The 16,620-nt window shown below is 44.5% G+C and overlaps 2 protein-coding genes across 10 annotated transcripts in view; one reads left to right on the forward strand and one right to left on the reverse strand.

The window, feature by feature from the left end:
* The window catches only part of rtkna (rhotekin a), a 105,133-nt gene extending 94,626 nt beyond the window's left edge, over window positions 1–10,507 (forward strand). For 3 of the 9 annotated variants that reach the window (XM_046348019.1, XM_046348023.1, XM_046348024.1), the window contains exons 6-13: window positions 4,026–4,250; window positions 4,454–4,548; window positions 5,168–5,274; window positions 5,357–5,488; window positions 6,252–6,417; window positions 6,630–6,734; window positions 8,201–8,296; window positions 8,470–10,507. In XM_046348019.1, coding sequence (XP_046203975.1) covers window positions 4,026–4,250; window positions 4,454–4,548; window positions 5,168–5,274; window positions 5,357–5,488; window positions 6,252–6,417; window positions 6,630–6,734; window positions 8,201–8,296; window positions 8,470–9,077 — 1,534 coding nt within the window. In that variant the 3' untranslated portion in view covers window positions 9,078–10,507. The remainder of the gene's footprint in view (window positions 1–4,025; window positions 4,251–4,453; window positions 4,549–5,167; window positions 5,275–5,356; window positions 5,489–6,251; window positions 6,418–6,629; window positions 6,735–8,200; window positions 8,297–8,469) is intronic. The other 6 variants (XM_046348027.1, XM_046348028.1, XM_046348022.1 and 3 more) reach the window with 5 other exon arrangements.
* On the reverse strand, window positions 10,491–15,381 carry LOC124034615 (acyl-coenzyme A thioesterase MBLAC2-like). The gene is made up of 2 exons (XM_046348029.1): window positions 14,649–15,381; window positions 10,491–13,399 (listed from the first exon to the last, which is right to left on the reverse strand). Exons 1-2 carry the CDS (start codon window positions 15,088–15,090, stop codon window positions 13,011–13,013), a joined length of 831 nt encoding a protein of 276 aa, XP_046203985.1. The 5' UTR covers window positions 15,091–15,381; the 3' UTR covers window positions 10,491–13,010.
* Window positions 15,382–16,620: the final 1,239 nt, after the last annotated feature.

The following is a 16,620-nucleotide window of genomic DNA, read 5'->3' on the forward strand; positions in this document are numbered from 1 at the left end:
TACGCCATTATTGGCAAAAGACCTAATCTGATTGGTCAAAAGACCAATTAGTGGAAATACACTGCTCAAAAAAATAAAGGGAACACTGAAATAACACATCCTAGATCTGAATGAATGAAATATTGTTATTAAATACTTTTTTCTTTACATAGTTGAATGTGCTGACAACAAAATCACACAAGAATGATCAATGGAAATCAAATTTATCAACTCATGGAGGACTGGATTTGGAGTCACACTCAAAATGAAAGAGAACCTCACTACAGGCTGATCCAACTTTGATGTAATGTCCTTAAAACGAGTCAAAATTAGGCTCAGTAGTGTGTGTGGCCTCCACGTGCCTGTATGACCTCCCTACAACGTCTGGGCATGCTCCTGATGAGGTGGCGGATGGTCTCCTGAGGGATCTCCTCCCAGACCTGGACTAAAGCATCCGCCAACTCCTGGACAGTCTGTGGTGCAACGTGGCATTGGTGGATGGAGCGAGACATGATGTCCCAGATGTGCTCAATTTGATTCAGGTCTGGGGAACGGGCGGGCCAGTCCATAGCATCAATGCCTTCCTCTTGCAGGAACTGCTGACACACTCCAGCCACATGAGGTCTAGCATTGTCTTGCATTAGGAGGAACCCAGGGCCAACCGCACCAGCATATGGTCTCACAAGGGGTCTGAGGATCTCATCTCGGTACTTAATGGCAGTCAGGCTACCTCTGGCGAGCACATGGAGGGCTGTGCGGCCCCCCAAAGAAATGCCACCCCACACCATGACTGACCCACCGCCAAACCGGTCATGCTGGAGGATGTTGCAGGCAGCAGAACGTTCTCCACGGCTTTCATCTTTGAAGAGCACAGGGCGCCAGTGGCGAATTTGCCAATCTTGGTGTTCTCTGGCAAATGAAAAACATCCTGCACGGTGTTGGGCTGTAAGCACAACCCCGACCTGTGGACGTTGGGCCCTCATACCACCCTCATGGAGTCTGTTTCTAACCATTTGAGCAGACACATGCACATTTGTGGCCTGCTGGAGGTCATTCTGCAGGGCTCTGGCAGTACTCCTCCTTGCACAAAGGCGGAGGTAGCGGTCCTGCTGCTGAGTTGTTGCCCTACTACGGCCTCCTCCACGTCTCCTGATGTACTGGCCTGTCTCCTGGTAGCGCCTCCATGCTCTGGACACTACGCTGACAGACACAGCAACCTTCTTGCCACAGCTCGCATTGATGTTCCATCCTGGATGAGCTGCACTACCTGAGCCACTTGTGTGGGTTGTAGACTCCGTCTCATGCTACCACTAGAGTGAAAGCACCGCCATCATTCCAAAGTGACCAAAACATCAGCCAGGAAGCATAGGAACTGAGAAGTGGTCTGTGGTCCCCACCTGCAGAACCACTCCTTTATTGGGAGTGTCTTGCTAATTGCCTATAATTTCCACCTGTTGTCTATTCCATTTGCACAACAGCGTGTGAAATTTATTGTCAATCAGTGTTGCTTCCTAAGTGGACAGTTTGATTTCACAGAAGTGTGATTGACTTGGAGCTACATTGTGTTGTTTATGTGTTCCCTTTATTTTATTGAGCAGTGTATATCAGAATTGGGCTGCCTGTGTAAACACAGCCTTGCTGTCTTATCTTTCATGTAGAGAGTGTTGTTTGGTCTGTATAAGGGCATGTTTATTTAATGTCATGATTGCATGATAAAGATAGATAAGATAATGGATATATTTTTGAAATCCTGTGTCAGTATCTGATACATATATTGTCAAAAGTTTGGACACATCTACTGATTCAAGGGTTTTTCTTTATTTTTACTGTTTTCTACATTGTAGAATAATAGTGACGACATAAACTATGAAATTACACATATGGAATCATGTAGTAACCAAAAAAGTGTTCAACAAATCAAAATATATTTTATATTTGAGATTCTTCAAAGTAGCCACCCTTTTCCTTGAAGACAGCTTTGCACACTCTCAACCAGCTTCACCTGGAATGCTTTTCAAACCGTCTTGAAGGAGTTCCCACATATGCTGAGCACTTGTTGACTGCTTTTCTTTCACTCTGCGGCCCAAATCTTCCAAAACCATGTCAATTGGGTTTCTGTCGGGTGATTGTGGAGGCCAGGTCATCTGATGCAGCACTCCAATCATTCTTCTTCTTGGTCAAATAGCCCTTGCACAGCCTGGAGGTGTGTTGGGTCGTTGTCCTGTTGAAACATAAATGATAGTCCCACTAAGCGCAAACCAGATGGGATGGCATATTGCAGCAGAAGGCTGTGGTAGCCATGCTGGTTAAGTGTGCCTTGAATTCTAAACAAATCACTGACAGTGTCACCAGCAATGTACCATCACACCTGCGCCTCCATGCTTCACGGTGGGAACCACACATGTGGAGATCATCCGTTCACCTACTCTGCATCTCACAAAGACATGGCGGTTGGAACCAAAAATCTGAAATTTGGACTCATCAGACCAAAGGACAGACTTCAACCAGTCTAATATCCATTGCTTGTGTTTCTTGGCCCAAGCAAGTGTCTTGTTCTCTTTCTTCTCTTTCTTTGCAGCAATTCGACCATGAAGGCCTGATTCACACAGTCTCCTCTGAACAGTTGATGTTGAGATGTGTCTGTTGCTTGAACTTTGAAGCATTTATTTGGGCTGCAATTTCTGGGGCTGGTAACTCTATGAACGTATCCTCTGCAGCAGAGGTGACTCTGGGTCTTCCTTTCCTGTGGCGGTCCTCATGAGAGCCAGTTTCACTATAGCGCTCGATGGTTTTTCCGACTTCCAGTTGAAGAAACGTTAAAAGTTCTTGACATTTTCCGCATTGACTGACGTCATGTCTTAAAGTAATGATGGACTCGCGTTTCTCTTTGCTTATTTAATCTGTTCTTGCCGTAATATGGACTTGGTCTTTTACCAAATAGGGCTATCTTCTGTATACCCCCCTACCTTGTCACAACACAACTGATTGGCTCAAACACATTAAGAAGGAAAGACATTCCACAAATTAACTTTTAACAAGGAACACCTGTTAATTGAAATGCATTCCAGGTGACAACCTCATGAAGCTGGTTGAGAGAATGCCAAGAGTGTGCAAAGCTGTCATCAAGGCAAAGGGTGGTTACTTTGAAGAATCTCAAATATAAAATGTATTTTGATTTAAACTTTGATGATTACTAAATGATTCCGTATGTGTTATTTCATCATTTTGGTGTCTTCACTATTATCCTACCATTTTGGAAATAGTAAAAATAAAGAAAAACCCTTGAATGAGTAAGTGTCCAAACGTTTGACTGGTACTGTACACTGACTGTACAAACGATTACGAACACCTGCTCTTTCCATGACATAGACTGTACAGGTGAATCCAGGTGAAAGCTGTGATCCTTTATTGATGTCCCTTGTTAAATCCACTTCAATCAGTGTAGATGAAGGGGAGGAGACATGTTAAAGGAGGATTTTTTAGCCTTGAGACAATTGAGACATGGATTGTGTATATGTGTCATTCACCAATTGAGGGTGAATGGGCAAGACAAAATATTTGAGTATGGTAGTAGGTGCCAGGCGCATTGGTTTGTGTTATGAACTGCAATGTTGCTAGGGTTTTCACGCTCAACAGTTTCCCATGTGTATCAAGAATGATCCACCACCCAAAGGACATCCAGCCAACTTGACACAACTGTCTGAAGCATTGGAGTCAACATGCGCCAGCATCCCTGTGGAACGCTTTCGACAGCTTGTGGAGTCAACATGCGCCAGTATCCCTGTGGAACGCTTTCGACAGCTTGTGGAGTCCATGCCCTGACAAATTGAGTCTGTTCTGAGGGTAAAGGTGTCTGCGACTGAATATTAGGACGGTGTTCTTAATGTTTGTACACTCAGTGTACATTCTGTGTATGTATAAGTATGTGTTTTCGGTGTGTGACTGTGTGTGTTTGCATATATTTGTTTTTGCTGTGTGCATGTGTGTACATGCATTTCTATGCACGTATAACTGTGTATCTCTCCATATGTGTTTGCCGTGTCAAGCAGCGAGGCCAGCCCGGGATTTGAGCTGCGCGTGGAGCTGTACAGCTGCTGTTCAGAGGAGGACTACTCCACAGGGAGCACACCTCGGAAACTAGCCAGCAAACTGAGCAGCTCTCTGGGCCGTTCGGCAGGGAAGAAGCTCCGCGTCGCCATGGACCCTGGAGCCTGCAGCCCCATCAGCAACGGAGGAGGAGCCACACTGCTGCTGCCTCTGCCCACAGTGGTGTGAGTGTTTGTTGTGTACACACGCTACTTCAGTAGTGATATTCACACATCCTGAGACTTATTTCTAGTCATTCATACAGACGCACGTATGCAGTCCTGCAGCGAAACACCCACACAAAGTCACTGATGTAGACACTGACATGTGTATTTAGTACCACAGTCACACAGCTTACCAGTGCCTCTGCCACATGTTCTGTTCACAGCGGACCGAAGTACCATCTCCTGGCCCACACCACCCTGTCACTGTCACACGTCCAGGACAGCTTCCGCACACATGACCTCAGCATCTCGGGCAACGGTAGGTCACAGAAGGGATGTGGTTTATCCCATGTACAGTAAATATGGGTCAGACTTCTCTTTCCCTCCCTCTGTTTCAGTACCTCTCGCTTTCTCAGCTCCACACACCTCTCTGATTCAGAGGGATTGGGTTAAATGCGGAAGACAACATTTTGGTTGAATACATTGTTGTGCAACCGACTAGATATCATCTCTTTCTCTCTCCATTTTATCCCAGTCCCCCTCCCTCTCCCAGCCACGATGTTAGCTGACTGACAGTCATTGTCAAGGTCATAGTAATAAATTGGAGTGCTGTGTAAAACTCCAATGATGAGGTGTACAGGGGAGTAGACACCCTGACATGTGCAGCAGCTTAATACATTATTACAGCTGTAATATAGTTTCATGTTGTTAAGGGGCTCACCTTGCAGCTGTGAGACTTTTATTCCCTGCTAGTGTGTGTGTGTGTGTGTGTGTGTGTGTGTGTGTGTGTGTGTGTGTGTGTGTGTGTGTGTGTGTGTGTGTGTGTGTGTGTGTGTGTGTGTGTGTGTGTGTGTGTGTGTGTGTGTGTGTGTGTGTGTGCGCGCATGTTTTGTTTCATTCCTTGCTCTCTCTATCCCCCTCTCTGTCTTTCCCTCTAGAGGAGTGTTCACACTGGGTGCCTCTCTACGGCAATGTGTGTTGTCGCCTGGCTGCCCAGCCTCACTGTATGACCCAACAGATGATGAGCGGCTGCTTGAAGGTCAAGGTGAGGGTGTCTGTGTGTGTTTGGGAGGATAGCAAGGCATGTCTCTCTCTCTCTCTCTAATTAGCGCCTCTGTCTCTCACAGCAGTTTGGAGGTGACCCTCAGAGTTGGACAAACGTCTACGGCGTCCTTAAAGGGACAAACCTTTTCTGTTATCACCGGCAAGAGGATGTAGAGGCTAACATAGAGCCAGCTTTTACCATTTCCATCAATAAGGTCAGTGGATGAAACAATAAAGCATGCTAGCTGGTGGCCCCTGACCCACAGCAAAAAGTCCTCATTCAGCTTCAGACAGAGACAGTTTTGTAGAATCATGCATCAATCAACAGCTCTGACTGCTCTGCTCTCAGGAGGATCAAGCTGAACCCAGTGAGGCGGAACAGGGCACTGCTTCCACCTACTGGTGGGGATGGGGAAATACATATGGAGTACTGTCTTTAGGGCGTCACAATAATATCTCCTTTCTCCTGAAATGTACACTCATTTACTACTTCCCAAAGCATTGGATTGGTGGGGGCATGGGCTACAGGAAGTTTCCACCCATTATACCTGTCCTTTCCTTTTAAACTAGTGAAGGGAAGTGAACATGTGCACATGTTGGGAGGAATGAGAGACAACTGTGACGTATTTAACTTATATTTAACTAGGCAAGTCAGTTAAGAACAAATTCTTATTTACAATGACGGCCTACCTAGGCCAAACCTGGACCACGCTGGGCCAATTGTGCAACGCCCTACGGGACTCCCAATTACGCCTGGGTAGCTGATAACTGGGACAGATTCATGCTTGAGGTTACTTGAGTGGACTTGGCGCATATGTCACTCACCGCTCTGCGTGTCAGTAAGTGCGTTCACGCACTGTGAGTTGACGAGAAAATCAATGCTTTGATGCTTAAATTCATCTTTTTGGGGAGGTTATTGAATCATTTTGTCAAATGCAACATTATTAGCTGATTGTGTGTGTGTATCCGGTGTGTTAGAAGACGAGAATACGGGCGTCGGAGAAGGACCTCCACAATAAGGCCCAGAGCATCTGTATCAGTAACCATTATGGAGGAGAGGAGGTGACACACACACTCTCAGCAGACAGTCGTGAAGACACACACCGCTGGATGGAGGCCTTCTGGCAACAGTTCTATGACATGAGTAAGTAGGCGGATCACATGATTAGGGGCCTGAGTTCTTCATTGGTGAGCTCAGGGAAAAACTCCTGGCCCTAGAGTAGACATACACACCCTACACTATAGGTCCTGATATGCTCTTGTTCATGTGCTCATTGACTCCTGATGTGTCGTTAGCGGTTTTCTCAGGTTGATTGGATGTTGGAAGATGACTGACAGTTTCCTTCTTCCATGCAGGCCAATGGAAGCAGTGCTGTGACGACCTAATGAAGATTGAGCTGCCATCGCCCCGGAAACCAACCCTGGTCACATCGAAACAGGGTTCTCTTTACCATGAAATGGGTAAGACAACGACCCAAATTGTCCAAAATACTTTTTATATGATCCAGTAATATGTTGTCGACACTTAGACTTCTGCTTTTATTTATTTGTAATAAATCTAGAACATATAGTAATTTGTTAGTTATACGTTTAGGGTTACAAAAATTATAGCTTAATAATAGGTTAATAGGTTTACAAAAACAAATAAATGAAATATATACTGAACAAAAATATTATAAATGCAAATTGCAACAATTTCAATGATTTTACTCAGTTACAGTTTATATAAGGACATCAGTCAATAGAAATAAAGAAATGAGGCACTAATCTATAGATTTCACATGACTGGGCAGGGCGCAGCCATGGGTAGGCCCACACTTGTGGAGTCAAGCCCAGCCAGTAAATAAAAAATCCCAAAAAGAATGGCTTTATTACAGACAGAAATACTCCTCAATTTCATCAGCTGTCGTGTGGCTGGTCTCAGATGATCCCGCAGGTGAAGAAGCAGGATGTGGAGGTCCTGGGCTGGTTACACGTGGTCTGCGGTTGTGAGACCAGTTGGACGTATTGCCAAATTCTCTAAAAAGATGTTGGAGGCGGCTTATGGTAGAGAAATTAACATTAAATTATCTGTCAACAGCTCTGGTGGACGTTCCTGCAGTCATGCATGCCAATTGCACACTCCATCAAAACCTGAGACATCTGTGTCATTGTGTTGTGTGACAAAACTGCACATTTTATAGTGGCCTTTTATCCTCAGCACCAGGTGCATCTGTGTAATGATCATGCTGTTTAATCAGCTTCTTGATATGCCGCACCTGTCAGGTGGATGGATTATCTTGGCAAAAGAGAAATGCTCACTACCAGGGATGAAAACAAACGTGTGGGCAAAATCTTAGAGAAATACGCTTTTTGTGCGTGTGGAACATTTCTGGGATTTATATTTCAGCTCATGAAACATGGGACCAACACTTTAAATTTTGTTCAGTATATTTCCAGAGGATGATAGTCCCCTTAACCGCATGCGTGTTTCTGACTGTTCTAACAGTGGTGGTACTTATGCATGAGCTCTCCATTGGACTCTACTCTGAGCTGCCTATTACCGCACTAGCACACCAACCTCTATGCATAATGGATGGAAGTGTTCTTTTCTCTGACGTGCTGACTCTCTCTCTCCCTCTTCCTTTATCTCTCTCTCTCTCATTGTGTGTCTCTCAATCCTTCCTTTTTGGCTATCACCTTCCCTGCCACTCTCCTTTGTTCCTGTCCTCAAATTACACCCCCCCCCTTTTTTTCCACCATTATCATTCTATTCCCATCATTGTTAATTTTACACTCCAATGGAATTCTAATATTCATACATTCTAAATTAACTCCTTTTTACCGTGTTATGCACATCAATTTATTCCCCAAATCATGTATCACAACTTTATTTCACCCTGCCCATCAATGCACATAAAACCTGCCCCCCCCCCCCCGGACCCTAGCCCCCTCACCATCCCGTCCTGTGAGGGCATCTTGCTGCAGGATAATGCTGTGTCTGCTGAGATTCGTGCTCTGCTCTCCTCCTATTACAACGACAGGTGAAGTAGCAGTGGGGTCCACTCACACACTGCAGTATTGAACCTGACCCCACCCCCCCTTCAACTAGCATCACCAAGTCTAGGTCTACCCTCTCTGAACTGTATTCGACTGTCTCAACGTCATTAGGACGGTCCGTCCGGCCACAGTAATGACTTTCCTCTGTTCCTCCTAGTTATTGACACCTCTGATGACATCAGCACGGTGACGGACATCCTGGCGCGGCGGATGCAGGAGCTGGAGCTGAGGAGCCAGCTGGGGACCTCTCCTCCCTGGATGTCCCTGTTCGAGGACTCTCCTGGTTGCCCCCGCACCCACAACCGCCTCCCCCACAGCCCCCTGCGCTGCCCCCGGCCCGGCCTGCTCTCCTCAGAAGCCAGCCTGACCTCGGACAGCGACAGCCCCTGCAGCACCAGCCCTTGCTCCCGCCACAGTGGCTGGGCAGAGCCCCTCTCCCTCTCCTCCCCCTCCTCACACTTCCGCCCCCGCACCCTCTCCTTGGACGCCAAGCTCAGCACCCTCCGGGGCAGGGGGTGTGGAGGGGTGTTACAGTGCTCCTGTCAGCCCCCCTCCTCCTCCCTTGCCCCCATCCCAGCCCAACGCGTCCCCCAGGCCACCCTGTCCTGCTCCAACTCTACCTCCAGTAACAGCTCCAGCGAGGGCAGCCACAGCCCTGAGTTGTCAGACGGCACCCCTTTCTCACACCCCTCTTTGGCCCGTCAGAGCCTCAGGAACTTGAGGGCTAAACTGGACCCCCGGAATTGGCTCCAGAGCCAGGTATAACCAAGCTCAGACCCCCAAATCACCCAAGGCCCTGGTAAGAACTGACAGGAAGGAAGCCCCCACTTCCTCTCTGATGAAAGGGCCTTGGTGTTAACTGGAATGACTTCAATCTAATGACAGGAGAATTGTCAGTGTATGGGAATGTTTAGTATCTGAGTGTGGTCATAGGGTTGTTGGTGTAACTTGTGATCTATTCAAATGGCTAGACCCACTGTCGTCGGTAATGGCAATTAAATCCTGCCAGAAAAAGTCCTCTGAATCTACTAATACACTGATTTGCTTATTGCATGATTGTGCTCGAAGTCAAGGAATGTGTTGTTTCAGATCTTTAAACTGCTCAGAAAGTGAATGAATTTTGAAAACTCAACTTAATGCAACTGTGCTCCCATTAATTTACTGTGCTACTTGTTACTACTACTACTACTACTGTGATAACATCCGGGTCACTTCCTCTGCTGGGTTTCCAGAACTTCCCCTTCATTCATGAACACATTGTGGGCCTAATACACATCAACCAATATTTGAGTTCACCAGGACATTCCGTTAAGAAACCTGACTGCAATTATTTGTACCAATGTATGGAGTAATTATAATGAATTGAAGGAAACCAAAGGTAATGTACTACATAATCACGAGAAGCCATATTAACTCCTGTGTTACACTGCCTCATTCAAGTACTGTGTGCAAATGTACTGACTTTGAAGAGCGTAGAACCTGGGAATGTGCATACATGGGTGAAGAATTTTGGAATCCCACAACTCTGACCTCTTAGTTTGTGGTACTACAGTCATAATGTTATGCCTGGCAAACCGGTCTCAGAATTCTGCTGCAATACCATATGAAACATTGTAATCGATCAAGTATGCAATGCAGGGCATATTGATCTCTAGAAAATATTGTGTTGTGTTTTTTTGTCTTGAAATAGTGTAGTCTTTCACCTAATGCCAAGCAGCTGATTGTATCGGTTAAGTGATGAGGTGGGCAGGGGTAGGTGTGTCTCTGGTCTGTGCAGTAAAGCCTAACAATCCCTGTGCTTCTAATGGACTTTCTAACATGCTACTGTGTCACAAGGGCTCGCAGCTGGCTCACTCCTTTTTACTCAGAGCAAAACAACTGCACATGCTTCAAAGTGGCATTTGTTACTGTAAAGTTTTTTTGTAATAAGTTAACAAAACTCTTTTTCTTATACATTATACATGATTGATTTTGTTATAAATACAGCTATATTGATTTATTTTTAACAGATTGCATATCTATAACTGTGTCTAATAGATCACATTGATTGTTAACCTTGCAAGAGTGTCTTGTGTTAGCAGACTGTCTGCATGCACGTCATCCTAGGGGAGAAAGGAATAAGAACTGTCAGTCATGTTTTAAATACTGTATTAACATAACAATAATAAATGATGTATCCATTCAGAAACAGCCTTGGATGATTTATTCTGTCATATCTCTCCTTTTTAGTGAAAATGATATACATCGTATAATCCCAGTAGAAATGTCACGTCAGTATGACATGAGGATTAAAGCCATCCACAAACTCTAGATCAAACATCCCTCTCGATCAAACATCATGTGCTTTTTGTCAATGTTGACTAACTCTGTGTCAGTTGACCAAAAACCCATGTCAACATAGACCCATTCTATTTACAGAACATGCCCACACACTTTATTCAAAATAAATAATAAAACGAGTGCATGCCAAATTATTTTGTTTTTATATAGTTTAGAGACTGAATTAATATTTCACCCATTTAGAGTTGAAGTCTGAATGTGCTCCAAGAGCCATTGACCTAGATATCACGATCATTCTCTGCACACGGAATCCAAGGCCGCGTCGCGATTCTCCACCCGTCTCCCAGTGTGCACTTCCACACATGAACAGTCATGGATTTAAAATAATTGTGGATTGGTAAAATCCTTTGCTAGACAGACTTTCCACCATTGTTAAATCTATGATGTGGAGTGTAAAAGTGCACACTTTGGGAAAAGGGTAAAGAATTGGGAAGAAGCCAAACTGTCACATGAATCTTTCAATAGGAATTTGTGCTTGTTGAAAATGCCATTTTCACAGTGTTGAAAGTAAAAGGAAAACCACACAGTAACTGGTTTGTCTCATTTCAAGAATGTGCTAACATTTTTATTATATTGCGAGTGTGATGGATTATATAGAGCGGGCTTTTTCTTGATTCAAATGGGGTTTAGGTGGAGGGCCAATGGTGCAGCTGTTGACTTAATCACTGAAATAAAAGATAGACAGTCAGGGAGAATCTTTTTTTTTAATGAATTCTGTTGTTTGAGTCACTCAGATGGTACAAACCATTGCAAAATGTGTAGAATTGTAGGACATTTTCTTAAAAGAAAAAAGTCAGCCTCATTGCAAAATGTGTAGAATTACAGGAACTTTATTATCTTTGAGAACTAACAAATACTTAGAGGCCTTCCTGTTGGCTCCAGTGACTAAATGTAGCTGTTCTAAAGCAAGGTTGCTGCAATTCTACACATTTTGCAATGAGGCTGACTTTTTTTTCTAAGAAAATGGTCCTACAATTCTACACATTTTGCAATGAGGCTGACTTTTTTCTTTTAAGAAAATGTCCTACAATTCTACACATTTTGCCATGTTTATGCTATCTGAGTGACTCAAACAAAATCCATGAATTATTATTTTTATTCTCCCTGACTGTCTAGCTTTTATTTCAGTGATTGTTAGTTCTCAAATATAATCCTGTTTATAAATATATAGGCCCATTTATCTTTTCTACATACTTTATATCTGGTTTAAGTCAATTAAATTAAAAGAAGTTGTATTGGTCACATACACATATTTAGCAGATGTTATTGCGGGTGTAGAGAAAATGCTTGTGTTCCTAGCTCGAACAGTGCAGTTGTATCTAAAAACAATTCACAACAATACACACATCGAGAAATAAAATAATGGAATGAATAAATATTAGATAACACTGACAAAAAATATATATTTATTTTAGTCATAGGCGGCCCGAAAAAAAACTTGGCCCGCCAGAGACTAGTGTTACAAAATATATAGGTCTCCTCCACCAGCTGGCTTGTCTCCCTCTCTCTTAGCCTTGGGACAATGTTATAAAAGATACTGATGAGTCATGCCCTCTGTCTGTCTGTCTGTCTGTCTGTCTGTCTGTCTGTCTGTCTGTCTGTCTGTCTGTCTGTCTGTCGGTCTGTCTCGGTCTGTCGGTCTGTGTCTGTCGGTCTGTCGGTCTGTCGGTCTGTCGGTCTGTCTGTCTGTCGGTCTGTCGGTCTGTCTGTCTGTCGGTCTGCCTGTCTGTCTCTGTGTAGGTGTTGTGCTGTCACATTGTGTCCCCTAAGGGAACTATGTTATTCATCTCCAGTCCAAGCAGGCCTCCCTAAGGTTTCTTAAATATGTTTTAGCCCAGCGACAGCACACCTGATTCAGCTACTCAACTAATGATCAAGAGCTTGAGTAGTTGTGGGGACGCCCGAGGTACTGGGGTTAAGAAACACTGTCATATGAGAGGCTGCCTCATGGGAAAGAGCATTCCAACGATCACACAACTTAATATTTATCTAAATATTACATAATAAACAAGGTTTATTTTCCAGTCTTTAATGAATCCTGTAATAATGGGAATCTCAATATTCTGTCAATCATTGCCTGATGTAATTCAATGGGGGCATTTTGATGAATCATTTAAAATAACATACTTTGGATCACATCAGTTTATAATAGACAGTACAAGGAAATCCTGTTAACTGAGGGGGTGAATTATATTCCTCACATCCCCCAACCTATCTCTGCAAAAGATTCAAACTGGGGGTGCCATGTGGCTAGCAGATGCCATGTGGCTAGCAGATGCCATGTGGCTAGCAGATGCCATGTGGCTAGCAGATGCCATGTGGCTAGCAGATGCCATGTGGCTAGCAGATGCCATGTGGCTAGCAGATGCCATGTGTGTTGGACGCCCGTAGCGCCAATCCGGCCAAGGTCCTCCAGGCAAACGTGGAGAAGCGTGCCGGGCAGGTGCCGGCTCTGTCGATGTACCCCGAGGCGATGTGGTGGAGCCGTTTCGCACCAAACGTGTGATAGTGTCCAGGCATTACCTGGTCCACCTGCTCACTATCCACCAGCCCCACCAGGCGCTCACAGCTACTGACGTAGTCGCTGACACGGCTGGTGGGCAGCCAGTCGATCATGGCTCCGTCATAGACCACGTCCCCGCTGAACAGCATCTTGTTGTCCCGGTCGTGCAGGCAGATGCTGCCCCGGGAGTGGCCGGGCATGTGCAGCACCTTCAGCTGCCTGTCGCCCAGGTTGATGACATCACCTGAGGGAGAGCAAGGAGAGAGAGACGTGGAAAATGGACTCATTGAGCAATAAGATATTCCAACTGCATTGCAGCACTGACACAGCAGAAGTGTATTGACTGGTGTAAAAATGACACAGGGATAGGATGCTAGGTGGGGAGAGTTTGCTCCAAGTTTGTCAAGTGAGCAGCAATGAGTGAAAATGAAACAAGAAGGGACAAAAGACCTGCTATGATGAAGAATATGGATCAGGCGTGCGTGCGTGCGTGCGTGCGTGCGTGCGTGCGTGTGTGTGTGTGTGTGTGTGTGTGTGTGTCTCATAAAAAGAAGATAACTTGTGGTCTGATCTCTGTGGATGTGAATGAAAATGAGGACGTTCTCTCTGCCAGGCTCTGTAGTTATTCAGTATGGCTGGGTCTAGGCTGCTGTACTTCCCTGGCTGAAATAAAATCCATCAAAGTTATGGGCTGAGTATGAAAATAGCATCTCTGCAGATACAGGCATACTGCAGAATAACAACCACTAATGCTATTTGTGAGACACTGTCATTCACACATTAAAGCCATGACTTTAAATAATCCCTCCTAGGGGACCCATTGTAAGCAACAACATTGTACAGTTCATGTAACCGAGTCAAACTGATGTAGGGAGTGAAACGTCATCTTAACAATGTGCAGCCAGAGACTCAACAATAGGCCTTTTTGAAGCTCGTACTTCTATTGAGAGAGTATGATGAGATTGATTATACAGTTAGAAAACCGTATAAAATAGGGGTGGATCATGCTTAATGTGAGGCTGTGTGTGTGTGTGTGTTCTTGCATGTGTGCGCTTGCATGCGCACCTGTGTGTGTGTGTGTGTGTGTGTGTGTGTGTGTGTGTGTGTGTGTGTGTGTGTGTGTGTGTGTGTGTGTGTGTGTGTGTGTGTGTGTGTGTGTGTGTGTGTGTGTGTGTGTGTGTGTGTGTGTGTGTGTGTGAGTTGGGAGGTCAGTGTTGGTGCCCTGCCAAGTCTACTCTGCAGTATACATTTCCCTATGGGATGCAGCTTAATGTGAAAGCGGATTCCAATGCAATGTTGATTTTCTGTAACAAGGGGCAAATCCACATCCTTTAAGGACTGTGTAATTACATTCATATTGACCATATCCTTCTCTCAAATCCATATCATGCATTAGAGACTGAACACAGCAAATGATCTTTCAGATTACTGGTAACAATCATTCCACCACATTGGTGTACCATAACCACTAGATTGTATGGTTAGGTTATTACCTTCTTGTAGTATGTGTGTTGGTTGGACAGCCTTGACTCTGTATCCTCTGGCCCTCCATCCTGGCCAGGGAGCCTGGACTATCTCTCTGTCAGACAGCCACGTAACGGTCTCGAAGTTGTCTCCGTTGGCCAGTGCATCGACCTCTGCACTGTGGACTCCCACCTGTTCGAACTGATGCAGACCACCTGAGTGGTCGAAGTGGGCGTGGGTGGCGATCGCCAAAATGGGGTTCTTTCGCTGCGGGTCGTCTCCAAGCAGACCTTTGGTGTTAATGTAATCTGGTAAACTCCTCAACCCCAAGCCTGTGTCTATCACTACATCTTGATGAGACCCTCTAAGGAGCCAAATATTTGCTCTGTTTGACGAATCAAAAAACTTCTCCTGGATCCAGTACAGACCTTCTCCGATGGATTTGTGCGCGTACCAGTCCGTTGCAGACATCCCAGTTCATGCACTTGGCGTAATAATCAAATATGTTATGCGGTCAATTTTGTTGCTGCACACTGGTACTATAATACAACTCTATTTACGCAAAAAAAGAATGGTGGTCTCCGGATACACAGTTGTGGGAGGAACGCATGTTGACTGAACGAATATAATGTGAAACCAAACACTAATTGTCAGCTAAGAACACACCCACCATGTCGTCATAAAAACCATGCCCTTGGATGCATCGCTACAAAGCATCAGTTGTGTGCGGAGGAGAACGGTTTCCATCTGATTGAACCTGCTCTAAACTCCCCCCCGAACCGCGATTGACCAACCAGAGTTTACCGTAACCAGCCACTCAGACCTCGGACACTTTTCGCAAAGAATCTACATTGCGTCTTTGGCCTACTGCGGTCCAAACACTTAAAACACTCACCCTCGTCGCCAATTGGGAGGGCAGTCCAAATGATTAGCCAAGCAAGGGAAGTTTGCAACGTAATCCCCCCCAGCCCTGGTATGTAGTCCAAACACTTAAAAGACACACACTATCCACACAGTCCCTTTTTTATTGTCATTTGTATTATTTTTATTAACAACAAATCAATACAGAAAGTACATGGGTATTATCAATAAAACCGTTCCAATAAGGCATGACATAAGGTATAGAGCTACAACATCCTGTTGAAACAAGGTTCTATTGCTCTGTTGTTGAATGGACCAATAGAGAAACAAGTCTTTCCTACTGATGAGTCAACAGGGTTAATGGAATGTTGGTTAATGGAATGTAGGTTCTGAGGGTCAGATCTTGACACGTTCCTGAAGAATAAAGGCATCTAAAACAATTGTACAATCTGTAGGTGTTACAGGGATCTTGTAAAGTGATAAGAATTCCTTATAACCAAGTAAAAAACACCTCTGCATTTACAAGTTGGCTCACCAATAGGATATTATTTCAGAACCAATATTCTAAAAACAAAGTATTTTTATACAATATAGATTATACAGATGATTCCCAAATAATATCTGTGTGGAGAAGAATGATGCTTATAAATTAAGGACCATGACAAGTAATCCTGCTGATGAAAAGCAGAGTTTCACTGGAACTTTGTCAATATTATAATTGCAAACCAACATGAAGTTAAGGCCACCAAAAGTAGAGAAGACATGATGAGGAATAACATTCCCCATAGAAGTGGGTCTTCTTAGGAAATGTTTTATCCAATTGATCTTAAAAGTATTATTTAAGGTAGTAAAGTCCAGACGTTTCAGCCCACCATACTCATACGTGTTTTCCTAATGTACTTTTCGTAGCGGATGTACAATCGTCGCAAATGTAATTATGGGGAGTTTCAGGCCCCGGAGTGAACATAATTGTACACTCGCAAACCCGACTAAAAAAGAGGGCTGAGGGGCCTATGTTGCAAACTTCCCTTGCTAGGCTAATCATTTGGACCGCCCTCCTTGGGATGAGGATTTGTCTTTTAAGTGTTTGGACCGTAACCAGGGAGAAATATTTTTCAAGTGAACATAAATTGTAAAACG

Source organism: Oncorhynchus gorbuscha, linkage group LG04 (genome assembly GCF_021184085.1).
Source record: "Oncorhynchus gorbuscha isolate QuinsamMale2020 ecotype Even-year linkage group LG04, OgorEven_v1.0, whole genome shotgun sequence".
NCBI classification, from domain to species: domain Eukaryota; kingdom Metazoa; phylum Chordata; class Actinopteri; order Salmoniformes; family Salmonidae; genus Oncorhynchus; species Oncorhynchus gorbuscha.

Bases quoted from the DNA above. Each gene is read 5' to 3' on its own strand.
- LOC124034615 (XM_046348029.1), bottom strand. From the start codon at position 15,090: ATGTCTGCAACGGACTGGTACGCGCACAAATCCATCGGAGAAGGTCTG. The intron at 13,400-14,648 runs GTAATAACCTAA...GCTCTCCCTCAG, and splicing joins AACACACATACTACAAGAAG to GTGATGTCATCAACCTGGGC.